The 25,362-nt window shown below is 47.8% G+C and overlaps 2 protein-coding genes across 17 annotated transcripts in view; both read right to left on the bottom strand.

Moving 5' to 3' along the window:
- Nucleotides 1-298: 298 nt before the first annotated feature.
- VPS33A (VPS33A core subunit of CORVET and HOPS complexes) lies at nt 299-8,832 on the bottom strand. Of its 3 annotated transcripts, XM_062613975.1 has the most exons (13): nt 8,690-8,832; nt 8,524-8,589; nt 8,316-8,443; nt 7,741-7,930; nt 6,885-7,001; nt 6,273-6,447; nt 5,422-5,615; nt 3,648-3,774; nt 3,381-3,448; nt 2,752-2,889; nt 2,245-2,382; nt 1,918-2,086; nt 299-1,388 (listed from the first exon to the last, which is right to left on the bottom strand). In XM_062613975.1, the coding sequence occupies exons 1-13, from the start codon at nt 8,789-8,791 to the stop codon at nt 1,195-1,197; spliced, it is 1,806 nt and encodes a 601-aa protein (XP_062469959.1). In that variant the 5' UTR covers nt 8,792-8,832; the 3' UTR covers nt 299-1,194. The 3 variants fall into 3 exon arrangements, with proteins under 3 accessions (XP_062469959.1, XP_062469964.1, XP_062469969.1); XM_062613980.1 differs by lacking the exon at nt 6,885-7,001; XM_062613985.1 differs by lacking the exons at nt 299-1,388; nt 1,918-2,086; nt 2,245-2,382; nt 3,381-3,448 and having other exon boundaries at nt 2,753-2,889.
- A 496-nt stretch (nt 8,833-9,328) lies between these two features.
- The window catches only part of CLIP1 (CAP-Gly domain containing linker protein 1), a 67,018-nt gene continuing 50,984 nt past the window's right edge, over nt 9,329-25,362 (bottom strand). For 9 of the 14 annotated variants that reach the window (XM_062614046.1, XM_062614066.1, XM_062614056.1 and 6 more), the window contains 8 exons: nt 22,585-22,705; nt 18,897-18,949; nt 16,533-16,553; nt 13,570-13,687; nt 13,018-13,177; nt 12,313-12,362; nt 10,907-11,031; nt 9,329-10,277 (listed from right to left, as the gene is read on the bottom strand). In XM_062614046.1, coding sequence (XP_062470030.1) covers nt 10,055-10,277; nt 10,907-11,031; nt 12,313-12,362; nt 13,018-13,177; nt 13,570-13,687; nt 16,533-16,553; nt 18,897-18,949; nt 22,585-22,705 — 871 coding nt within the window. In that variant the 3' untranslated portion in view covers nt 9,329-10,054. The remainder of the gene's footprint in view (nt 10,278-10,906; nt 11,032-12,312; nt 12,363-13,017; nt 13,178-13,569; nt 13,688-16,532; nt 16,554-18,896; nt 18,950-22,584; nt 22,706-25,362) is intronic. The other 5 variants (XM_062614116.1, XM_062614037.1, XM_062614107.1 and 2 more) reach the window with 1 other exon arrangement.

Here is a 25,362-nt window from a genome sequence, read left to right on the forward strand (position 1 = left end):
GCTGCACAGGCCTAAGAAAGGAGCCTGCTCTGCCTTTCCATACCCTGGCCATTAGCAAGGCCAAGTCTCCAAGAGCTGAAGCAGCCTCTAGCACACGCTAGCTCAGAAATGCCAGGGGCCCTGCCACCAAGACCATGGAAAATTCCATTTTATGATGTTGAGCTCTGTAATAGCTTGTGGCAGCAAGTTCCACAGTTTATAAACTGAACAGGGAGAGTGAAGAAGTGTCTGAAACCCACTGTTTACTAGGTCACTGACATAGCTATTTTTGGCCCAAGTCCCATGCAGGGAGTGTTTGTGTCTTCAGACATAAGCTTTTGACATACTGATGTAATTTATACCCTGGAGTAGCTTTCCTGAGTCAGGTGGGTGTACCCAGGACAAACAAGCCTTTAGAAGGCGACTGCAGTGAAAGGCTCAAGCATCTCCCTCATAATTTGGGTGCAGTTGCTTGTTTTCATAGTCAGTGTTGTTGACGTGCATGTGGATAGTTCAAGGTTTAGCTGTTGCTGCAGGAAACCCAACAAACGTCTTGGCCAAAGTGTGCAGGACAGTGGACTTGAGTGTGGCCTACAGGTACCTCACCATAACAGCCAGCTTGTAAGAGCCAGCACAGGCCAAGCATGCCCTGCAGCTGCATTATTCTGGACGCCTGGGAGCTGGGAAGTTTGTAAACATAGGCAGTGAAAAAGTTACTGCTTCCCCTTTACAGGAGTTCTCTTTCCATTGTGGAGTCAGCTGGGAATATTGGTGTGACAGCAGGAACAGAAAACATCCTGCCTCCTCAGCACCTTAGGAGGGTAACAAAGGAATAATCACATTTCCTGCTGCAAATAAACTGAAAGGGGAGAAAAAAAGCAGCAATTTGCCAAATGGAAGCACCAGGCCCAATCCCTGCCACCCCATCACTTCTTTGCCAATCCAGACCAGGAGCTGTTTGTTTCACTGTTAGTGCCTTTCAGCTCTGAAGCAGCTGAAGTAGCTCAAAAGGAGCTACTTTGACTACTAGAAGTTCCACAAACAGTAGGAACCCAAATGCAGAGAGGGATGAGGGTAACCGCATCATGAGCTGGTCTCAAAGAGAGCTTCTTGCACTGTCTTGTTTCCCTGATGTTCAAGCCATGCCAGAAGACCAGAAGTTGATGTGCTTGTGTCCACAGGGCCTCTCACCTTCACTGTCTCTTACCACAGACCTTAGAATGGGGCAGGCTCCAGTTTTTCCATCAAGGATTTCATCCAGGTTGTCCCATTGATCAGTTTTGTAGTGGCAATGACATATTCTGTGCCTCCATCTTCCATCTGGGACAGAAATCTCAGTGCAGCAATTTCTGCGTATGTTACCCCTCCCAGGAAGAACACCAGAGTGACTCTGTTCTCACCATGTTGACCTGTGTGTTCAGAGACATTTACAGGTTGTAGTTTTACATCAACTGTCAGGCAGACTCAAAATAACCTAAACTAAAATAAAGATATTAGAATTAGAGGAGAAACCTATTGAGCAAAGCACTAGGCCCAGAAATGCAGACTCTCCTCCCAGCTCTGGAGTCTTTTTAGAGGATGTGCTCCTGCCTGCCCAGGCTTAAGACTAGAGAGTGCACAGTCATGTTAGTTATTAAACTCACAGTGTAAGGTTAGGGCTTATTTAAGTACTCTCATGAGAAGTTAAAACATGTATGGCTCTGTTCTGTCTTCAGTGCACATGGTGCTGTGCATTAACAGCAGGCTGAGTTTGTGACTGGATGTTTTAAAGAGGCCAGGAAGCTATCTGTCCAAAATAGCTTTGGTAGACCTAATGCTGGGACAGGGACAAGAGACAGGTGCCTAGACTCTGATTTCAGTTTGCTTCTCTCCATTGCCCTGCATGCTACGCAGACATGCATCTCCCTTTCAAAAATGGGAAAACAAAGCAAAACTCACGCTTTTTCTGTAGGCCAGTGGGTAGCTGCTGCCTCTCCTCAAAATGGGGACCTGGCAGCATCTTCAGAACCTCTTCTATGCTCCTCCACCCTGGGCGAGCCAGTAGCTGTGCCAGGCGGACACTCAGCGGTGCATAGCCACTGTACACATAGGAGATATCATTGGGGTTCTGCAGGAGAGAGCAGAGTGCGAGCAGTGGGTGAGAGCTGCTTCATGCTGCAAAACAGCACCATAAAATAGTAATAATTAAAGAAAGATGCAGGTTTTCCTGCTGCACCCAATTCTGTGTTGTTGGATGTGATGTTCGCTGTGGAGGTGTCTGTTTACCTGTTCATTGACATCATCCATCCATAAGCGCAGGGTTTTCCTGATTGTTGGGTAGTTATTCCTACCGCCTGTCTGAGGTTTCAGGAGTCCAGCCTTCTCCAAGTTGTTTAAGGTCAATATATGTTCGTAGCCATAAGTCTGCAATATGAAGAATTCACTTTTAATAGCACGTCAATAATCCATGACCAGAGTGTTTAAAAAATATAAAGGCAAAGATGTTCATTTTAAAAAGCTTTTTGGTTAATCTGAAGTGTTTAAATCATGATAGTAAAAAGTGCAGTGATGTAAAACCCCTCTGTATCTACATGTTGTAAAATATATCAGCACCTCCTGAGCCATTGCTGTCAGCACACCCAGAAGCCTCAGTATTCCCTCTGCACACGCTGGCAGTCAGCATGGCCCATGTACAAGATGGGTCTGTCTAAACTACAAGTGTATTTTAAAGCAGAGCTGAGGATTTGGTGGGATTTTCTTAGAAATGTGTGGATCCAAAAGTTCCAGCCCAACCTGGAGAATCTCTCTTTTGTAATGGTCCAGAACCTTCTGCTTCAGTCCACTATTGCACACAGATTGCAAGCAGACGAGGCGCAGGATCTTGATTAATGGATGCTTCTGAGCTATGCAGTCTTCAATGTAATTATTAACCTATTTTTAAAAAGATAAATAAAAATACATAAGCTATTATTTAAAGACCTATTGAAGTGCCTACAAGACCTGGAATGAAAGATCTGGTTTTGCCCAGTATCTCTGAAACAGCGAGAGAGAGGGGGCAGCTGCTCTCCAGGCACCTCAAGACCAGTATATCAGTGACCCAGCTCTGGTTCCACCCTGTGTCTCTGAAGCACAACAATTCCACAGTCAATAGCTAAACTTTATCTGATGCACTGAAAAAATCCTGATTACCAGTCCTCAATCTTCCCTTGATTCCTCAAACTGCAAATGTGCAAGGAGATGCACACGAGAGCTCCCAGCCTTGACACTGGAAGGAGACAGACATCACCTACAGCAGATGTTTCCTCTAGCAAAAAAAAACAAACAACCAAACCCCAAACGGAAAAATAACCCAGAGAAATACATTGGTTTGGGGTTTTTATTTTCAAGACATTAAAAGTCACTAATTGTCATTATCTACTTACCTTGTCTGTGTCTATTCCAGACATGAACTCTTGTTCCACCGTTAAATTATCAAAGAAATCTTCAGATGCTTTGGGAAAAGAATGAAAATCAATAGAACAGCAACCAACAGCTTATTTCCTACATTGACATTTCAGCAGAGATGCACTGGATGGAGCAAAGCCAATTTCTGCCAGGCTGAATAAAGTCCATCAAGTTGTCTTGCATCTTGCTGTGGTGAAATGAGTCAGAACAACTGTTACACTCACTGATGATGAAGGACTACTCACTGGTGATGTCTTTGATGAGTTCTGCAATGGAGGTGTGGTTTGCTAGAGAGCTTCTTGCTGCCTGCATGTGTGGCAGCTGTGAGACAAACTGCTTGATCTCTCCGACGGTCTTTGCGTGGTGGCGTTCCTGAAGAAAGCCATCACTTAGGTTAGGGCTTGTTCAGAGCAGTAACACCAACGAGATCACTGTATCATCACAAGGTTTTTCACTGTACTCACTGCAACAGCAGATGCTGTTAGACAGACACAGCCTTTTAGACAAAATGCTTTAAATGCTTACACTAATGCCACAGCATTACCTGTAAAAGCACTTTGCTCATTAGAAGAGGGAGGACATAGAACAGGATCATTAGGCTGGGTTTTCCCATTCTGCCAGTGTTGTCAGTCACTTCTAATCATGGTTTGGGTTGGAAGGGACTTTAAATCTCATCCAGCTCCAACCCCTACCACAGGCAGGGACACCTTCCACTAGAGCAGCTTGCTCCAAGCCCTGTCCAACCTGGCCTTGAACACTGCCAGGGATGGGGCAGCCACAGCTTCTCTGGGCACCCTGTGCCAGCGCCTCAGCACCCTCATAGTAAAGAATTTCTTCCTAACATCTGATTTTCTCCATCTTTATCAGGCTTCAGCCATCACTCTCTGCTCCTGTTTCCCAGCAAAACTACCTTTTTCAGGCAAAGCTGAGGTACTTTGCTAGCTTCTAGTAAACACAATGCTGTAGGCAAAAGAACTCAGAGATAGAGACATTTCCCCCCCAAACAGCAGTGAAAGGTGCTGAGGAACTGGGTTGGTGGGGTCTGTGTCCCTCGTGAGCAGGAGCTTGCCATTCACTGTACCTGGCTGTAACAATGTCCCAGGTTTAGAGCAAGGATCTGATGAAGCACAGTGCAGACTTCAGCTCCCAGAGCAGTCTCTGGACTGTTTCATTTGTGCCTCTTGCTGCAACTTGGAATAAAAATAATCATTTGACTCATGTGGAGGATTTAAATGGGCAAGTGCAGGCAGGAGGGTGATAATGACGCAGCCTGCAATGAAGGAGTCCTCTGCTGCCAATGTGCCACTGCTTCATTATCACCTATTACCTCTGACAGTTTAAGTTCCCTCTTTTTTTAACAACCAGTATGAATAATCCATCTTTAGCACCTTCACCTTTAATACTGCAATAACAGTTACTAGGGGATGAGGCTGAGCACGCCCTACTTCAGTTAAGGTACCACTGCCTTGTCTTAAATGTGGCCAAAGTGAAGAGGCAAAGAGAAACCCCAAGGGAACACAATCAAACAGTGTAACAGGGCCTCTTGAAGTCTGCAAGCAGAAACCTGGGATCTCGGCTTCCTCATGAACCATCAACAGCATGTTTTTCAACAAAACCACAGACGCAGCCCACAGCACCCTCCACCTTTATCCAAGGTGACACGTGAGTGTGAACTGCCAGATCAAACCTCCTAGAAGGCAAGTGTTGCTCTCACATTCCTGTTGTTTTTACACCAGCAATAATGCTTAATGCTCTATGAATGCACATTCTGGAGTGCTGTTTCTTAAAGCCCTTTCTCTGCATCCTCAGTGAATACAGAGGGAAAAGGACCTTTCATTTAACAGGCAACAACAGTGGAATTGACCAGGATGCTAAAACAGACTCCCTGGTTTTGATCTGGCCGAGGGATTACTCCATGGCAACAGCTTGAGCTGCCAATCACAGCCCTGCTCAATGCAGCCTGTGACTTATCTGACAACAAAGATGCCCAAGGGATGCACAGTCGGATCCAGGCCTCACCTCAAAGGCTGCAGAGATGATCTTGGCTTTCTTGCTCAGCACTGACCCCACGGCATTGAAGTTCTTGTCTCGGATTTCAGCATAGAGCTCTTCAGCAGAGTTGAGCTGGAGCTTCTTGGGTTCTGTGGGGAGATCTTTCCCACCCTCACCCTGCTTCTTTGGGGCAAACTTCTCGGGAGGGAGTTTCACATAAGCTAGCAAATACAGAGAAATAACCCTTAGAGAGGGGAACTTCAGCAGAAGTAAAGATAAGGAAATGTGTCCCCTGAGCACAAAGCAGGCCTGAGCAGCAAAGCTAATAGAAACTCCCAGACAGCTCAGTGCATATGGGTTCATTAAGGACAGGCTCTCCCAGGGACTCGGAGACCTATATAGACATGATCAGAACCCAAGTGCTAACCATCAAACTTTCAACAAGGCCTGGAGGCAGCCTTCCAGTCGCTACAGCAGGAGGGAATAAAACCCATCAGTGCCTCTTGGGAGTTACTCTTTGTAGCTCCTGAAGAGCCAGAGACCGCTCTGAACAGCCTTTCACAAACTGTTCCTGTTCTCACAGTGTGGTACCTGAGCTCAGCGGGCTGGAGGATGAAGCACACACTAACATCTGTACCTCCACACCGCGTGTTCCGTGCCATTGTGCCTGCCCCCAGCCCACATCCAAGCCCTGCTCTCACCTTCCCTTCCTGTGCAAAGAGAGCCAGGGCTGATCTTTAGGAGCTCTAGCTTGGGACTGAACCATCCCTGCACCAAGTTCCAGTTGAGCTGCTCCCACATGGGAGCCATTCAGTGAAGCAGAAAGGCACCTGAGACTCCTCAGCCCGCCTGGGGACCCCTCGCTCTGCAGTACTCACTGTTCTGGATCCCATAGATTTCATCTATGAGCCCCTCATAGGTGAGCTGCGTGGCCAGCGGTGTCAGCAGGTCCACGTTGCGGTCCAGCAACAGGAGGGTGTCAAAGACAGGAAATATCGAGTTCTGGCTCCCAGGGAACTCGCGCTTCATCCTGATCATCATGTTAGCCACGTGCTGGAAAGACACCACATCCCTCTGGTTACGGGGCAGGCCACCAGGGATGGATCTGATGTAACAGGGGCAGGTACCAGCTAAACCACGGGTTGATCAGAGAGAAGTGGGTTACAGGGAGAGAGGAGAAAGCCAAGGCATGGGCAGCAGGTACACATTTCCCACTTCATTCAGCCCTTGTGACACCAGCAACCAAGTGTTAAAACTCCACAGAAAGAACACAAAGGCAGTGCCCCTGTGAGCAAAAAGCACATGAAAACAGCTGAATCCTCCTGATGGGAAGACTTCTGGAACAGCAAAGGGCGTTCTTTTGGCCAGGGATGGCCTGGACCTGCAGCCATGATCCTGAAATTCCGGTACGACAAGAGGGGTCCCTGGCTGGATTCAGAAGCCCCAGGGGCGGTCCCACAGAACAAGATGGGATTTCCCATTTGCCTCACCCGAGCACACTCGCCCTTCCCGAAGATCTGTGGGATGGTTCCGTACAGAGCCTGCAGCGTCATCAGCCCCTTTGCTGCGTGGTACAGACTCGTCTGGTCGCTCTCCAGGTAACATTCCTACACAACAAGAGGGATTCCCGATGGAAGGTGCTCGCACAGCAGCTCCCCAGCAGAATGTGGTCCTTGTGAAGAGTTCAGAGGAGACACAGGCTGGGAAAAGACTGTGGCTGTTGACAGATACAAACCCTATTTGTGCTGTCACTGCATCGGATCACTGATCAGATACTGCAGTGATTTTGAACTCCATACCACTCCCAGTTTGATGGAGAGAAGGAAGAGAGTCTGTCCCTCTAATCTAGGCTGATCCAAGCACACAGCACCTCACCACAGCTACCGACAAGCAGCAGCAAGCCCCAGCGTGTCCTCTGGGCTATGCTTAACAAGTCAGCAACGGCCAAAGAAACTCTCGGACCTTGCTGTCCCCAGACACAGCATTCTGAGGGAACAGGACACGCCGCTGGTACGTGACAGCTGTAAGCTCTTGGTGCAGTTTAGAGCACAGCATTAACCATTGTGTGTGGCTGTCTGGCTGTGCACTGACACAAACAGTGCTGACTGTTTGCAACAACCAAGTATTTTAATCCTCCCGAGTGCTCAATGTGTGCAAACAGCATGGGCAGCTACAGCCGGTAGAGCCAGAGAGCAGCCACGGCTCAGTGCAGCACTGGGATCAGGCCACGTCTGCTCTGCAAGGCCTGTCCCTGATGCACAGTCACTGACAAACCCTCTGAGAGCCTCTGTACCGAACCCCAACAGCACAAAACCACAGCACGGCTCTCCTCGGACGAGTGCTCACCTTGAAGGCGCTCTCGGCCTCCATGGAGAGCAGGTCCCCGTCAAAGGGAATGAGGTCCAGGCTGTACTGCTCGCGGTGGATGAAGGACCCCAGCACGCCCTGCTCCTTCAGCCACTGCTCGCACAGCAGGCTGCGGCGCGGCACGAACAGGATGTGGAAGTCCCTCTGGGGAGAGCGGCCTCTGTCCTCTCTGCGGAGTCACAGCACAGGTAACAGCACAGAGCATGGGCTGCGGGCACGCAACGCCAGCGGAACGGGAACGCTGCATGTGGTTGTTGTTACCCATTTCAGCTACTAGCCCTGGAATTGTTTACCGCGTGCACCCACAGGACTGAACCCCGGGCGAGTCTTTCCTGCGGTTCTCTTCAATCAAAGCACACATCATTCCAGCTAATCCGAAGGAACGTGTGCCTGCCCGCAAGGAATGACCCCTGCATCATGACCCAAAGTGACACCCGCTGCGGCGCCTCACACCCCAACCCGAGCCCTGAGAGCAGCCGCGCTGCAGCCTCCTTCCAGCCCAGAGGTGACAAACCCGGTGCGGCGGCTCCAGGCCCAGCCCGCGCCCGCCGTACCTGAGCACGTTGTCGGTGATGATGTCCATGAGCTCCAGCCGCGGCCTCACGAAGAAGATGATGTTCTTGACGTCGGCCTGGGGCAGGCGGCCCGGCTTGAGCGTGAACATCTTCTCCACCTCGTGCTCCTGGGCGGGGGGGAACCGCGTCAGCTCCAAGCGGCCGCAGCACCCGCACGGCGCGGAGCCCCCCCCCGCCCCGCCTTTACCTTGAGCAGCGAGTACTGCGCGATGAGCCCGAAGGGCCCGGTCAGGGACTCGTCCCACACGATGGCCTGGGGGGGGGGGGGGGGAGGGAAGGGAGCACGGGGGGGGTCAGAGCGGTCCCGCCGCTGCCCCTCCCCCCCCCGGCACCCCTCCCCTCCCCCCCCGCACCTTGCTCCCCGCGCACTTGTCGAGGAACTCGCGCAGCTCGCGCCGCCCCGCCTCGCGCAGCGCAGTCAGGTTCACCCGCCCCGAGCTCAGGTGCGCCGCCATCGCGGAACCGCCGCAGAGCTCACGTGATGACGGCGGCCGTCACGTGACCCGCGTCACGTGACGGGAGCAACGCGGAGCCTGCGCGGCGGCACAGCGCCCTCTGGTGGGTGATCCCGTGTTCTGCACCGAATCTGTGCAGCCTGGCCGGGATGGGGCTGCCAACTAAAACTCTTCATGCAGCTACAGAATGCATGCGTATATACACAGAGAGAGAGGAAAGAGCTGCTGTACACGACAGCCCCTCCCGACACCTCTGCAATTTCAGCATCGCCTTTTCCAGCAGGTATTTCCTTCCAAAGGGAAACCCAACATCATTTATCAGGCAGGATTCTAAGGGAACCACCCTTAGAGTAAGGAACCTCTAATTCCTCAAGCTTCTGGCTGGGGTTTGGAGGCAGCAACACTCCAGTCAGCCATTCCCATCCCTCAGTGCTGCTAAGGCTTCTCTGTTTACTCACAGGTCACCTGTGTCCCACGTGGAGCACGTCCCCTTCCTGACAGCACCAAAAGGTAGGAAAGAAAACACAGTTCCTCCTTTTTTTCTCCAAAATATAACTTTAATATATATCTGCATATTTACACACACACATCACGCACACGCTAGAGAGAAGCTGAAAGAATGCAAACCATGAGGGGTCCCACACCAGAGCGGGGCGGAGCTGCAGCCCCACCACAGCAGCTCCGGTTCTTACCTGCTCCACGATTCACATTCACCAAACCACGGCCCGGAGCTCACGTTCACTGAGCAAAATCACAACCACAGGAGTCAAGGAAAACAAAGGAAACGGTTCTCAAACGCAGTCCAGTGTCCAAGAAAAAAAAACAGCTTAAAAATCTAAATGTACAAATTCAGCCTTAAAATGGTTTAGTGCAAATAGGAAAATTAACAGCATAATTTTAAGGTATTTAAATAAGCTTTAATATAACTATAGTGCTTCATTCCTATACACGTTTTCCCATCAATAGATGCAACAGCACGAGGGCATTTCTTGTTAAGAGTGGGGACAAACCCAGAACCTGGGAAGAAACAGCATAAAGTCATTTGTTAAATCATTTATTTATATTCCACTTAAAAGTTTGTTAAAGGGAGATCTGGGGCACTGAGTAGTGGAGGAGCGAAACAGTTATCAATGCACTGAGCATGGAGCCGATGGGCCAAGGGGAAGGGGAGCGGGAGGGGCAAAAAACGTCGTCCCTTCCCTGCCCTTCAGCACAGGGCGATGCTGGTGGTGGTCAGTGGCTGCCGAGGGCTCGCTCCGGCCGTCAGAAGGTCTCGTCGTCGTTGCAGTCGGCCGTCCAGTGCCCGAACACCTCGCAGGTGTCGCAGTAGGGCCGCTCCTCCCTCCTGCTGCCGTGGTAGGCGGAGTGCGGCGGCTCCTCCAGCATCTGCGCCTGCGTCGGGCAGTCCTCGGTGTCGTGAAGGTCGAAGCAGCCGCAGATGTCGCAGAAGAGGCGCGGTTTCTTCTTGGACAAACTTTCCTCCTCGCTGCAAGGGCGGCACCGGCACAAGTCAGGCAGGGGGCTCATAAGGGTGGAAGGCCTGAGTCCCTCCCCTGCCCGTTACCGAGACCAAGGGAACGCCGCAGCAGTCAAGCAAGACCATAAATCACCAAACCCCTTCTGAAGATCTTCAGACAGCTCAAGTACCCCATAACCCCTTACACTGTGACACTGACTGAACAGACTGCTCCGCTGGTGTATTTGCACAGATACAGACATTGTTTAGAAAAGAATCACACAAACTGGTTGCTCTTTCCCTTCAGAGGGCAGATCTGAGGTCACGATCCATCAGACAGGTTTTAGTGCCATTTCTCCAGACTGGATCTCCCCCTCTCAGAGTAGTTACTGGACTCCTGAGAGCAAAAATGCTCCTCCTCAATCTGGAAAGGGCCAGACGTAACCGTGACTGACAACAAACCTGTTATGATACATCAGTGCTTGTGACTGATAACCAAAGAATCATTCTGGGCCTGAAATAGGGCTGGATGCAATTGCTAAATTCAAGGGCATGCTATGATTTTCCTTCCCAGCAGCTGCCACCAGGCTGGCGCAGCTCAAATCTGACTGCTACCAACAGTTCCCAACTCAAGCCAAGGTTTCCTGTAGGATTTATACCTGTCGTAGTTGTTTATCTCCTCTTCGTTGCCGTTGAGGGCTGCTTCACACATTCTTTGTATTTTCAAGTTTAATTCTTCGTTTCTCCTCTGCAGATCCACTATCACTGAATTCAGGAAGTCGATCTACGATAGTCAAGAAGGAGTCAGCAGGTTGAGGACTCAGCTTCACAGAAACCAAGCAACAAAGCAGTAACCCTCAGACTGACCTCCACAGCCCTGCATTAACTCTTACCACTGGACTGCTGGGTTACACAGAGCTCCCACAGACAGGACACAGGAACATCCCAAAGGACCTCCAAGACCCCCAGCACGATTTCCACCCGGGGAGCCAGGCTCTTCCTCCCAGCCAACCCCTCTGACAGCCTTTGGTGGGTCTCAAGCCACCCCTGACCGCTCGACTTCCTTTTCTAAGGTACATTTTAAACACAGATCCCATGTGTAATTCTGATCAGAACCATGTCCCTGCTCCCCTGAGCCTGCAGCTCTGGTGGATACCCCTGGAGCCATCCCAAGGGGCAGTGGGACAGCACAGCACACCCATCAGCATCGCCCACAGAGATCGTAAGCCAGAGCATTGCTGAACGTAACTGAGCAATGCAAACCTCACACAGTGAATACGAGAAAGGAAGCCAAGAAGTGGCACAAACCTCGTGCTGATTGGGAGGAAGGGTTGTCACCAGCAGGGGAATTCAAGGAGGCAGAAAACCAGAAAAAGATTGGTGGTTAGTGAGCGTTAATTACAGACTTCTGATCTCTGCACGCACTAGGAAGGACATCAGGGATCTAACAAGGACTTCAGTCACGAGCAGAAGGTGCTTCTATTCCAACCTCGTCTCCTAGGCACTCGTCGTCACAGGCTGCCTGTTACGTGGCAGCACTTCACAAGTTCATGATCATACTCTGACACACATTGCTCCTGTTACCCAGCACGTGTGAACTGAGCAGCTTCCTCGCTCCACTGCATGCACAGACCCCCGTTCTGAGGGAAGTTCTGCAGGTCAGCGGCAGAGACCAACATTTCCAACTGCAGGAGCTCAGCACAGGAGCTCAGCTTGCCCATTCCCCAGCACTGCAGGTTCAAGTGGCTCCCACCTCATTCCTCATTCACACCCAAGAAACCCTTGGAAAGAATCCAGGGAGCAGCTCCACCAATGGGCTGCACACCAGAGCCTGCCACCCTGCTTTCCTGCTCACCTCCTCCAGTCACCAGAGCTACCTTCCCCAGTATCCCTCATCCCTCAGTTCTTATTATTCCCTGTCATTCATATTTCCCTTCAGAAGCAGGTGGTTACAGGATAAATCATCCTGATTTACAGAAACTGTCAGGAACTGTCTTTGGAAAAGCATCTCCCATGCCTGCAGACGCGTGGCTGGTTTCTTGTGCTGCTGTTCCACGTCACATACCTGCTTTTCCTTTGCGATCTCATCTTGCAGTAGATTAGCAGCAATGTCACCTTTAAAGGAAAAGAAAACCAAGCTATAAGATGACACACACAGTGCTTGAGCCAGAACTGAAGTCACGTTAATCTCTAGTCCTACTCTGATCACTCACTGTAAGGCCAGGGTGACTTTTGGGGGGAACTCTTTTGGCTGCTGCGTATTAAATACTGCACATTACTTATTAAATACATAAAACGTGTGCGTAGGTGACAGCTGAGGTTCACAAACCCACGGGGGAACGCTCCTCTGCTGCTGAGATGGATGGAGCTCAAGAAGCTCAACATAAGACAAGGATGAGTGGATGAAGTGCAGGGGTCTCATCCTGTGCCCAGGTAGGTGGTTTTGGTACGGTGCCTACACAGCACCCAGGATCAGCCTGAGAGAGGCTCTTGCACAGAAGCCACACCATGAACAGGATAAAGGTTTATGGCTTCTGCACATGATTCATTTCAATTCAGATCAACCCCACCCCAGTGTCAATGGGGTTCATGGGCAGCTTTCACTCCTTCAGGTTTCCTTCACGCACATCTTAGGTGCGTCCTACAGGAGGCAGTCCCTGTCTCAGGAGGTTCAGCTGCAGTTAAGGCTCCTTTCACCACCTGACAGCAGGGGCAAAAATCTACAAGGCTAAAGCTGCAGGCAGAGAGTCTGTGGAGAGGCCGCTCTTACCTGAGGAGCCCACTACAGTTAAAGGCTGCTCGTTGTTCTCCTTGAGCTTTTGCTCCAAGCTCTTCACCTTCTCCTCCAGCTGCAGTTTGTCAGATTCCAGCGACTTCACCACCGACTGCAGGGTTTTCGCAGAGGCGTTTTCCCCGCGGAGCACCGTGATCTGTGAGGAATGCCCGGACATTCCACAATGAGCTCAGGGCACCAGGGCAACGTCCTTCATAGCAAGGGCTGAACAACCCCCGCAGGTACAGCTGGAGCTCACCTAACCAGGCCCAGAGATCTGATGCTGAGCTTTAAATATGCTACATTAATAAAGACATCAGCCAACCCTTCAGTAGCCAGCACACAAAGCTCCATCCCTGGCGGTGCTCAAGGCCAGGTTGGACAAAGCCTTGGGTAAGATGGTTTAGTGTGAGGTGTCCCTGCCCATGGCAGGGGGGTTGGAACTGGATGATCTTAAGGTCCTTTCCAACCCTAACCATTCTATGATTCAATATGCTCCTAGCCATAACTCGGTCTGAAATGAAGCAACATCTCACTGTTGTCACTTACCTCGTTTCGGAGTTTTTCCAGTTCCTCATCTTTCTGTGTGATCAAGGCACTAGTAACATTGATGGATTTCTGTAAAGATGCTCTCTCTTCATCAATTTCTTTCTGTAATGTTGATTCTCTAAAAGAAACCCAAATACAACCAGAAATCACCTAAAGAATGGATTACTGTGGTACCTTAAAGAAGTCTAATTTAATTCCAAGTAAAAACAAACCCCTAAGTTAAAGCACAGTAGAAATAAACCACTGTGAAGTGGTTCTTAACAAGCAGATTTCCACTCTGTACTTGACTGAGGTTTTATGTATAAAATTCAGATGTTACAAGTGTGGAAACAAAGCAAAACACTTTACCTAGGGAGTACATGCCAGAATCTGCTTAGCAGCGTAGCCATTTGCATTTAAAGCAGCAAGTTACCAGACTGGAGAGATACAGGATAAAGAAACACATTGCACAATGTTCCACACAACCTAACCTCAGTTTTGTTACTTCTTGGAAGTTACTAACAAGCAACAAAACACACATGCAAAGCTCATTGTACAAACTGTCATGCAAAGCATTGATGGTGCTGGAAATATCAGCTGGTCCTCACTAATTTCAGTGGCATCGTTAGTTCCTGACACACGTGCTTGGAGGTTCTGGGCCTTTAACAGAACCGTTCTGGGCCTCAGCACAAACCCACTTGGGGTTTGATTCAAGAAGAGCTAAAAAGAAATCCACCAAGGCAGGAACAAACCCTTGTGTCCCTGTGTCCAGTTCTCCCAACCTTTCCAGCTGAGCTAATGAGAGCTACAACCTCTGCCCACAATTCCTGTCATCTTAAGGCACTACAGCTTTGACATCCTCGCAGTGATGCTAACGGGTCTTACTGACAGGTCACACAAAACACACAGATGAGTGACTGTCCCCTGATGTGAGGACTTTGGCTGTAAAAGCTCGTACCAAGCTGAAAGGGTTTGGTGGGTTTTTTTTTTCTTTAAAAAGGAAATTAATAATAATAATAGGTTATGACTCCAAAATTGATGTGTAATTCTCTAGGAGGAACTCACTTTTCAGAGCCCTGGGCAGTGCCCAGCAGCCAAGTGCCCACTCTGAGCTTCTGCAGGCACCACCACTTCTCTATTCCATACATCTCAGTGCAGATGATGATGCTCTTGCTGCCACCAGCATTGAGCTGCTCCTTTGTCTTTCTAGCAGGCATGGCTGAAGACAAACTAGGCTGCCCAAATGTGTACTCACTACACAAAAAGCAGGAGGAGCCAATACTTCAAAGGTACCAAATGACTTAATGGTTTCACTGAAGTAACTACACTGCCCTCCTTGAGGGCTCTTCAGGGGACTGGGAGCAGAATTCATCCCTATGTGATGATGCTCAGGAGGAAGGGACAGCTATTAATTGAAATGGAAAAAAATTCATACCCACAATATGTACAGTTAGTGAGAGCCACGATACCCAGAGCATGAAGTACAACAAATCTCACTGACTCAATAGGAAGCTCAACAATGAGAGCACAATTAATGCAATTCTTTCATTGTTAAGATTATACTCAGGAATGGAAGCAGCAAGTGGAGAATCTGGGGTTTAGAAAAGCTGATGCAGCGACCAAACAAGAACCAAAAGGTCGGTTTGGGGTTTGGTATATTTTTCACAATGAGAGAATTAAGAGAAGCAAAAACACAACAAACTGCAGACTGCACAATCTGGCCTTCGAATGCAAGTTACACTCTTGTTAGTAAAAACCAAAAGGGCAATGGCATTTCACAGAGCTCCTTGCCCACCCTTATTCAGCAGAGCACTAAAAGCACGATGGCAGGATCCTTGGCAGGATCACACACGTGCTCTGGCCTAACCCATGCTGAGCTGAATCAAAAGCACAGGGGGCAGTGGGGAAAGAAATGTGCCACCGAGGCATGGGACGCTGCACATGGGACGCTGCACATGGGACAGAGCAGAGCTGCAAACCCAGCTTTTACTGGGAAGTTCATCTGGAAGTTGCTGCTCACAAGCTCTGCTGTACCCAAGCCTTCACTGAGCCTCCCGTGCCGCACAGGCAGCTACAGAGGGGCAGATGGACACCCCAGTGACTCGGCTCATGCTCAAGAGCTTGTTCTTTAGCCAAGGTTTCCACTTCATGGTCAGATCTTCGTTGCCGAGATCAAGACCAACCATAAGGGGTTTGTACAAATACAGTTCCCTTGCCATTTCTTGGGATTGGTTTCAGCCACCCCAAGCATTTAGGTGGTTGAAAAAGGCAAACAGTTTGTGAGCATATAAATATGTATTTACAAATCCAATGTAGGAGTCTAGAATACTGTAACACAAGGGGAGAGAAACAAGAGAAGAAAGGGGGAGAGAAAACAAGAGGGGAAAATGTCCCTGTATGGCAGCACTGGTTTTTCCTTCCTCCAGGAGCCACATTCTACAGCTCCAGCTGCAGGCCCTCAACATGCTGAAACTGAACAACCTACAGCTATAATAGGTGTTACACCTATAGCAGGTGTAAGTCACAACGCTCCTAACATAAGTGTGAATCATGGTTCACTTCCAGCATCAGCTGAGTGCCCCAGTGATGCTTCAGTATCACTTGTGGTGTGATTCAGACAGTAAACGTAAGCAGTGTATGTTGCACGTGCAAGAACCACATAGTCCTAACCTGCAATAAAAACCTTATGGAATCTGTTTTATCAGGGGAAAAAAAAAACAACAAGGAATTGATTTGGTGAACCTGAACTTTTTCCCTGCTAATTCAAGCACAAAATAGCTTCTTTCCAGCAGGGATAAACAGCACTGAAAACGACTTTGTCATTTCACACACTGTTTTAATATTTCCCTCCCCTGGGGAGGTTAAAGCACATCTGGAGCAGTGGGAGCCAAGGGGGGAGAGAGGTTTTGGTTTAACATTTACAAAAAGCACCCAGATTCTCCCCTTACTACAAAAATAAGAAATTCTAAGAATGAAGCAAATACCTTAAAGTGCTACTGGGGAAGCTTTAAGAATGCAAGATAACAAGAACCACGTTAGAAACATGGAGTAGAAATGCAAAATACTGTAAGGAAGAACTAAATCTGCACCAAGGGGCTATGTGTTTTGGTTAAAAATATAGACTTTTCCAATATGTGTATATATATTGCTGAGTATTTTACAAAACGAAAGCAAGACACCAAGGGACAAAGGCAGCCAAATATGTACAACAACTTTACTTGAAAAGAAAAAGAAAGAAAGAAAAATAACTATTTATTGTAACGTGGATAGACTTTCTTGAGTCTTACCATTAAAGACACACAGATATAGCAAGGGAAGCAAGGGTAGGAAAGGGAAGAGAGAGGAATGAGATGAGTATCGATAAATAGCGCAAGCTCAAAGACAGTCAGACAGTCAGCAACCCACAGAGAACCTGAGGCAACACAGAACCCCCTTAGACTCAAAGGCCAAACTCCTGTCTCTCCCAGCCTATTTCATACAGGGAGCTGCTAAAATAGAGGAAAACAATAGCTGGGGGTGGAAGGAAGGTGAGAAAACTGCTGGAGATCTGACCTAACTGAAACAGAAGGATGCCTCCTTCTCAGTATCTCAACTACTCAGGACAAAAGGAAGAAATCCTCACTCCTCTCATCACCAGCTCCAGTGGGATTTGGGAATTCTGAGACTTTTCAACTTGGCTCTTCATTCATCCTAACTTTTTTGTTAGCAAACAATGTCATATGTGGCATGTTTTGACGCCTAGAGCCTTCACTCTTGTGTCAGTGACATCGACTGTGAGTGGGTTTATCCCTTCTATTGGAGTTTATTCAACACTGTTGAGGAACGTCACCAAGCCAGTGACAAACCTGAGCATCTCAGTGTAACCAACTGATGTTTAAATGCACTGTAACTATTTCATAGTTAGTATTTCAGGCAGCTCACACAGCACAGAAACAGGAAGAAAATGAGAGCCGCACACCTTTCTTTACACAAGTTACCAAAGAGTCTGCCTGTTGAAGTGTATGCTGTGAAATGGAACTGCTGGAAAGTACTGAATGAACCCTGGGTCCCCATCCCTCCCTCCTCAAGTAACTTTCAGGAGTTACGCTATTTAAAATGCATGTTTTAAACCACATTCAATCAGGCTATAAACAGCATTCTAAGCTGTCAGCAGCACTAATATCCTCCTTTCCCCTCCCTGCCTCCACATCAAATATACTGGAGATGATCCTCAGCTGGTGCAAGCATCCTAATTAGTGTAGATGTCAACTGGTCTTTACATCAGCTGAAGATTTCTCTCCTTGTCTTCCTCACCTCATCTTAAAACCTGAACTTACTCTATTCCCTGTGGCTAAAGGCTGCATCAGAACTGGAGGTTCAGCTCCTGCCTCCCTGCAGAACTGCCCCAACTCATATGTTCTCTGAGGGAGCTTTAGCTTGTGTCATACCCGGGTGCCTTCAGAAGAGTGTGAGATGTACCAGAGCATGACCAAGCCCTGAGTAACAGATTAACAGGGACTAACCCAGGGACCAGGGTGTAACACTGAGTCACTGAGGATGTGCCCTCACTGCTCTTTGTTGTGGCCATTATAAATTCAGGGTATTTACCAGGGTTGCTTTGTTTTTCCTGGCACACAGGAGGTGTCGTGCAGAGCTGCATCTTTTTCTAAGGATTTATGTAACTGCTTTTGAAAGCCCACATTTCCCTGGAAGATACTGTGCCCATCAGCTTCCATCCACACACTGCAGGAAGTCAGTGACCTTTGTAACTTGGGACCATTTACTGAACAGCCCAATTTACAAACGGATGCCCCAGTCACCCAGGACAAATCTCCTGGTGTTTGGGAACAGTGCTGAATGAACTGCAATAGCTACTGCCACAGGGAACTCAACATCCCAGGATTATGAGAACAATCCGGTCAATGCTGAATAGCTGCTGCTTTCCTCTCTTGCCTTTCTTTTTTTAAAGAACAGCCCTAGCTTAACTGTGTTTTCCCATTATTCCTTAAGCACTCGATGGGTCAGATCTGTATGTGTGTGCTTCAATCTGACTGAGGGACAATCCAACACTCCAGAGCAGACAAAACCCAGACACAGAACTGGCTACTGGAAATGAGAGCTACTATCATACAAGAGGTGCAGAACTAAAGAGGAAAACTACCACTGCTTGCATTAACAGTTACATTTCCTTCACACTTTTAATAAAGCCCACGTGGAAATTACATCTGTAATGTGTGTGACAACCTCAGCACTTTTCACTATGACACCACAGAAAAGAACTGCTTTCTTAGCAGTGTTTTTGTATTATGTTTCCTGAAGGGTTCTGTAGGATTGCAGAGTTAAACCCACATCAGCAAAAACCAACTTACCTCTTTTTCATCTCTAATAACTGGTTATTGAGTACTGATCTCTCCTCTTCCAGCTAAAACACAAGGACAAAAGACTGCAGTTAATACACTAAGGATTGTTTCCTTGGTGTGATGTATCAGAGCAGCATTATCATCATAAAACAAACACAGGAGAGGCTACAGAGCCTACAAATCCTCAAAGTAACTGATTTTCCACACAAACACAAACTGTTCAGTGACAAGAACACCAAATCATGAAGGGCTATTACTGCTTTACACAGCATTTCCATGCTCTGTGCACACAAGAAAGGTGTGAGGCTGGTATTGCTTTAAACACCAAAGAGAAACATGCCTTTGTGTGCCTGGTTGTTGAGTTTAGGCCAATATTGGTGAATTACTGGATCTGCTGTGGTTCTGACCTGGATAACTGGGCTACTGATCCGTGTTTGTTACTGTGCTGCTATTTAGAGATAAATTATTGATCCCTAAAGCTGTCAGTCTGGTGTTGATTACTGTCTCCTGCACCTCTGACTCAGTGGGGTCACCTTAGGCTCTTACAACTGGTAAGGCCTTCAACTGCAGATATTGCTGCTGCAGGTTCCTGGGGGGCAAACCAACAGGAAAAGCAAAACAAGACAACCAACCATAACTTGTACAACAACAAACTGCAAAGGCAGCTTATACAAACCCTTACAGACAGGAGACAAACACACAGAGGAGAAAAAGAACATGAGAATTCAGAGAAACGTTTCACTTGTACATCTGCTCTACCAGCACATTTCTGTGGTCAGACTGTGCAGCATTAACCTGGCCACAATCCACAATCACCCTAGGAGAAGCTTGACTTCCCAGTGTTTGTGCTCTTGGCTGCCACTTGCATCGGACAAACCTCACAGTGACATTGTTTCCCCTTTGCTCCCAGAGGCCATGCCCACAGTGCTCTGTGATGCTCCCCTCTACCAATAGCTTTCTTTTCCTAAAGGACTGTGGTGCTTGTTTAACTTGGAAAATCCTCCAGCATTTGTGGAATGCTCCCAGGCTGTGAGCACAAACCCTTTCAGCTTTCTGGCTGGCTGTGGAGAGGGCAATGATTTCTATACAGGCCAAGACAGAAGTGGATTAAAAGAGAGAAGAGTAAAGGACAAGATGTCAGGGGGGTTGCACTGCTTCCAGACTGAGTCATGGATCAAGCCTTGAGCAGCCTCCTGGTAGAAGGGCAGAAAGGACACCCCTTCTCTCATCACATTCACCCTGCAACCTGCTCACTCTCTCGTTACCCTCAGAGCAGACTTCTCACATACCTTTAATAAAAGATGGTCCAGCTGAGCTAGCATAGATGTTTCTGCTCTGTTTCCAGTGAAGTTAAAACACCTTGGCAGGTCTGAGCTCCCAAAATGCCACCACAAATAAACTGAAGCCAGAAAAGTTCCCTGAGCTCAATATCTGGGTGTGAATCTTTAACTAATTACAAACAGCTAATTACTTATGGATCGATACAGCAAAGCATCTTTAGCATAAGACGCTTTAACCTTCAGATGTCAGGATAAATCATTCATGAAAGTGTTCATTAATTTTGCAAAGTGTGTCACATGCAGCCACAGATTCCTACCCCAATTGACTACACACTCGCTAGAATTTACAGTTACCATAGTGACTGCTCAAAATACTCACACCATATGCTCGCTACCTTCCTTACTGCATCTGAACGGGCACATGCCCCGGCGCTCACACGGACTGAAGTGCTGCTGCTTGCTGAGCTTTCACCCCTACTGCCAGAGTTTCTGCATCCACCGTGTGAAATGCAGCTCCAGGAGGAAGCCTGCCCTGTCAAACCTCTTCACTGCTACCACCAATGCTTGATCCCTAAAATCTAATTGAGCAATTCATCATAGTAATGTTTTCCCATTCCCCATGGATAGCCGGAACCAGAGGAGTCCAAAGCTCACTGCAACTTGGTGCCTGGACATGAGTATATGAATCCAAGCGACAGCAGGGCAGAAGTGGTGTCGGGACCCCTGGGACTGTGCTAACCCAGGAGTGAGGATCCTCGAGGCTGGCTGGTTTTGTTGCCATTTCATTAAGAGAACTCAGCAGAGGCAGAATGAGGGGACTTAAGCTCAGTCTTAATTCCCCCTGAAACACCAAAGGCCTCTTCCAGCCTTTCAGGAGGCTGTGCAGCTCACTACACCTGAAGACACCACAGCCCAAATACTACATTTAGGAAACGCAACAGGCGGCATTCCCGTGTTTCCGAGATCCAGACTGCATTTTCCTTGCAGAAGGCACCACGCAACACAAATGGCTGTGGAAGGCAAACACTGTTTGGTTCTCCAAGCTCTAGCAGATCTTCCAGATCTTTGATCTTGGAGCTGTCTGCTCGCAGGCAGAAAAGGCTATGGTGCAGGTGAACTGGGCATATTCCGGTTTCCAAGGCGACTGACTAATCCCTGTCACGGGTTCAGCCGTCCCTCCTGTTGCCGAATCCTTTTCCAGTTACAACTCTTGAAAATACCAGGTTGCCTCCAAGACTCTGAAGTAATTTAAGATCCCATGTGGGTGTGGGGAGCAGAGCTCCCAATGGCTGCTCAGGATGGCAGCATTCTCTTACCACACCACTACTCAGATGCTGCATGAGTCAGTGGTTGAGCCCACACGTCTGGGACTCCTGTTCACCATCCCCAGAGGCTCCTTAAGCTGAAGGAGCTCGTGCATGACTCCTGTCAGCAGCCAGAAGGATTCAGAAACTGGCCAGATCTATACTCACCCATCCTCAGTGTTTCCAAACAGGGCCCCTAGAGAAAAGCCAGCCTCTTGGCTTTAAAGATATTAGGCTTTGCTGCAGGATGGAGGAGATCTGCTCCACTGTCCCTGGGAACAGCCCCCTCTTCTGCACCAGTGCTACCTCAGAAAGGCAACAGATAAATCCACGTCTTCTGCATTCTTGCTTTTGGACAAGATCTTCCAAAGATCTCTTCACGTGGCTGTCACTGGAACTGCTCCACAAGAACTAATCCCATCGTGTTTAATGACTGTAAATCTAATTTCTCTTTTGGCAAGCACCAGTGCTGCAGGCTGGGTAACTGAGCCCATGCTGATTCCAGCAGCATGTGCAAATGAATTTAACTTCTATTTTACTGTTACATTTGAGTCCTTTTCTCCTCTATGAACTACCACCAGAAAACCATCTTACACCGATTCCAGTCCCCCGGTACTTACTACCTGGCTGCAGCACTCTTCATGTACATGCACAGTATGAAGTTTAAGCAAGCATAGATGGGCCCAGCACTTTAGAGACAGAGTCCAGCCAAGTAGTTTTAAACAGTATCATTCTAAATACCCTTCTGTTTAGAGGGAAGGGGGAGCAGGAATAAAGAGGAGGAGAAATAAGCAGACTTCCTTTGTACCAGGTAGATATTTCCACAGTTGTATAATAACATTTCTCCCGACAGAAACAGCAAGAGTCTGTTAATACATTTGGCTAAAGCTTACTTAATTTACTCTCACTCCCAAGCCTCCAAAGTACCCTCCATGGCTTATGCAACCTTCTGCCAGCCTGCAGCTCTAACCTCCCCATGCAGGTGGCTTCCAAATGTATTTTAAAGCACCCTCAGCCCAACTCATGTTTCAAGCACAAACATGCAGTGCAACGTCACCCGGCACCAGCGGAAACAGCACGCACAGAGAGCGGGGAAGCTCCCAGGCACTCTACCTTCTGATGGCTCGTGACTTCGTCCCTGCTCCTGCCCAGCTCCTCGGCAAGTTTCACGTTCTCCTCTTGCAAAGCTGCGAGCTGCTGGGACTTCTGAGCTGCTGCCAGCTTCAGCGCTTCGCTGCGAGGAGGACAGGGAGAGCATCGTTACCATAGGAACCCGAGAGGCAGGAAAAAACTGTGGGAGAGAGTCAGCTTCACAGCTTGGAAAAATACATCTGGGTCACGTGTCTAACGGGATCTGGGAGGAAGGTGGCAATCCGCACCTCGGATGCGCAGGGATGGGTTTAACCCTGAAGGCAGCAGCAGCACAAAGCTCCTTTTGCATTCAATGTAGTAATAGTAAGAGAAAAGGGAGTTCAGAGTGTGAGCTCTGCACGCTTCCAATGGTCTGCGAGTGCCTGCACTTGGAAATACAGGGCGGGGTCTGACAAGAGGGTTGGCACGGTTTATAGCTGGGACTTTCTCAGAAGTGAACTCGGTAGCCAGAGGTAAAATTGTTAAGAGAAGAAAGGAAGAAAAAGGGGAAAAAAGAAAAGAAAAAAACCACCCAGCACAAAGCTCACAGTTCACTTTTTAAATACTCCCTACAAGGTCTGACATCCAACGATACAAGAACGCACGCAAGCTTATAGGAGGCAAAAGTATCTGATCTATACCATTAACAGATACAAACCTGAAAATGAGACAAAGCAAAAGCTGAAGGAGAAAAGGGATTAGCAGGTTTCACGAGGTTGTTGCCAATGTGTGGTTTCCTTAAATGAGTTTATTTTTAACAAGTTTTTGAAACATAAAGTGGTTTGGATGCCTGTCTGCAACACGAGCGACTCGCACACGTTTTGAGGAGATTGAGGATGAAAGACATGAAAAGATACACCTTATTTCATTAAGCAGTAATTTTTATGACTGTTCTGTTTGATAAGAAGCAGTCTCATACTCCTATGTGCCAATATTGCACTGACTTAAACCCTGGTTGGAATATTAAAAATACTTTTATGACTGTGGGAGGTAGAACCCTTATGTCAGAAACTTACTCAAGCACTTCAAAATACAAGGACTGTGTGCTCTATCTCAGAGCACATTTAAACCAAAGGAAATCTGATTTACTTTTGGAGTTCAGGATGTAGCATGACTAAGATTTTCCAACCATTTCTTTTATCTGCTCTCACCTTGACCCATTTCCCATCTGACCCACCTAGACTGGATTAAGCAGGAAAGCTCACATCAGTTCGAATTATCTCAGTACAGCTCTACTTGCTGATGCAGGAACACACCTATTTTTAACCACGACTGCTTGCAGTACTAACCCGTTCTCCTCTCTTTGCTTTTGGTGCTGAAGCAGAGATTCAGGGCATTATAAAAAAAGCACACAAAATCCTGGGGTCAAGTTGTGTGTAATACTTGCCTGTGCTTAGTGCCAAGGAAGTTTAAACTGATAGCTGCAAGTGCACTCAGCAGCGCTAAATGAGTACACAAGCCCAGCGGGTATTTCTGCTTTTCTTCATCCTTCCTAGGATGAAGCCTTCATCCATGGAAGGCTCTTTGACAAAGCACACACTGTCACTCCAACACCCCCCTGCCTCCAAAAGCTGCTATAGAAGCAGCTGCACGTCCCTGCCTGAAGTCACAGCTCCTGTGGGCAAAATTTTCCCTCTATTATCCCATGCAAAGGCACCACCTTCAAGAACCGACCTCACAAGGATGTTCTGCTGATCCAGCAGTGTCTACTATCAAGCTAATTCCTTACTCTAATTAAAACAAGGCAATGCACAGAAGAATTATAACAACAAAGTTCAATTAAAAAACAGGACAAGCTTCCACATACCCACAACATCTCACAGCACGAACGATTAGAGACCGCATTCAGCAACAGTCTATGACTAAGTTTAGCCTTAAAACATAAAATTAAAACCCCACAAAGAGCCTGAGAACACCTTCCAGTGCTGGAGATTTTGAAGGCAGCATCTTCTATAAATAACCTCTGCTTGACAAAATGCAGTCTAATATATTTTGTCTTCCCCCCACACCAGAGTCTACCAGCCCCTTGCTGTTCTAGCGTTGGAGCAACTAGTCTGGAGATAATGGTTTTGCTTTGGCATCTCCCACAGACACTGAGGCAGGTAGGAATTGCTCATGGAATGAAAGCTGCCTTTCTCAAAGGAGGTTCTTGTCTAATCAAGCATGCAGGTTTTTAAAAGCAAGCAGCAATAACTGTCAGTCACACAGACTTGGTGTGAATTCCATGTGTCCTGACTTCACCTCAGAGCAGTGGTTAAGAACTGTCACAAAATGACTTATGGAACTAATAATAATAATTAATTAGTCAAAGCTGCTCTTGGCTCTCAGTCCAGATTCCAGCTCTTACTCCATGAGAGAACAAATTCTTCTCAGAGCAGAGACTGTGATTTAATGTGTGACATCTCTGAAAGCTGGGGGACACACAGCTACTGCAGCAATAACCAGGACGTTTGCTCATGAAGGCACACCAAAAGCTTTGATACAATGAGATTCCATGGGACAAATTACTTTCTATCAGATGCTTTACAGTTAATTTGTTTGTGTACAGTGTTACACATCAGCAGTAGTAGTGGTGGTAGTAGTACCAACATAAGAGGCAATTGCTCAAATGAAGCATCTCAAATGATAAGCAGTTAACTCTAGTTTTACATACTACATACAGCATTTGTATTGTACCAGTTAGAAAAGAAAAAGAAGAACCAGATTTCCTATAACCAAAGCCACTTGAAACTACTTAACACCCCACATGTAATTAAATCC

The sequence above is a fragment of the Pezoporus occidentalis genome, unplaced genomic scaffold (genome assembly GCF_034315485.1).
Source record: "Pezoporus occidentalis ecotype Australia unplaced genomic scaffold, CSIRO_AGI_Poc_V1 ctg102, whole genome shotgun sequence".
Lineage (NCBI taxonomy): Eukaryota > Metazoa > Chordata > Aves > Psittaciformes > Psittacidae > Pezoporus > Pezoporus occidentalis.

Coding starts and splice junctions, on each gene's coding strand:
- VPS33A (XM_062613975.1), bottom strand. CDS start 8,791: ATGGCGGCGCACCTGAGCTCGGGGCGGGTGAACCTGACTGCGCTGCGC. Junction 7,931..8,315: donor ATCACCGACAACGTGCTCAG/GTACGGCGGGCG, acceptor GTGACTCCGCAG/AGAGGACAGAGGCCGCTCTC. Junction 7,002..7,740: donor AGGCCGAGAGCGCCTTCAAG/GTGAGCACTCGT, acceptor CTTGTTGTGTAG/GAATGTTACCTGGAGAGCGA.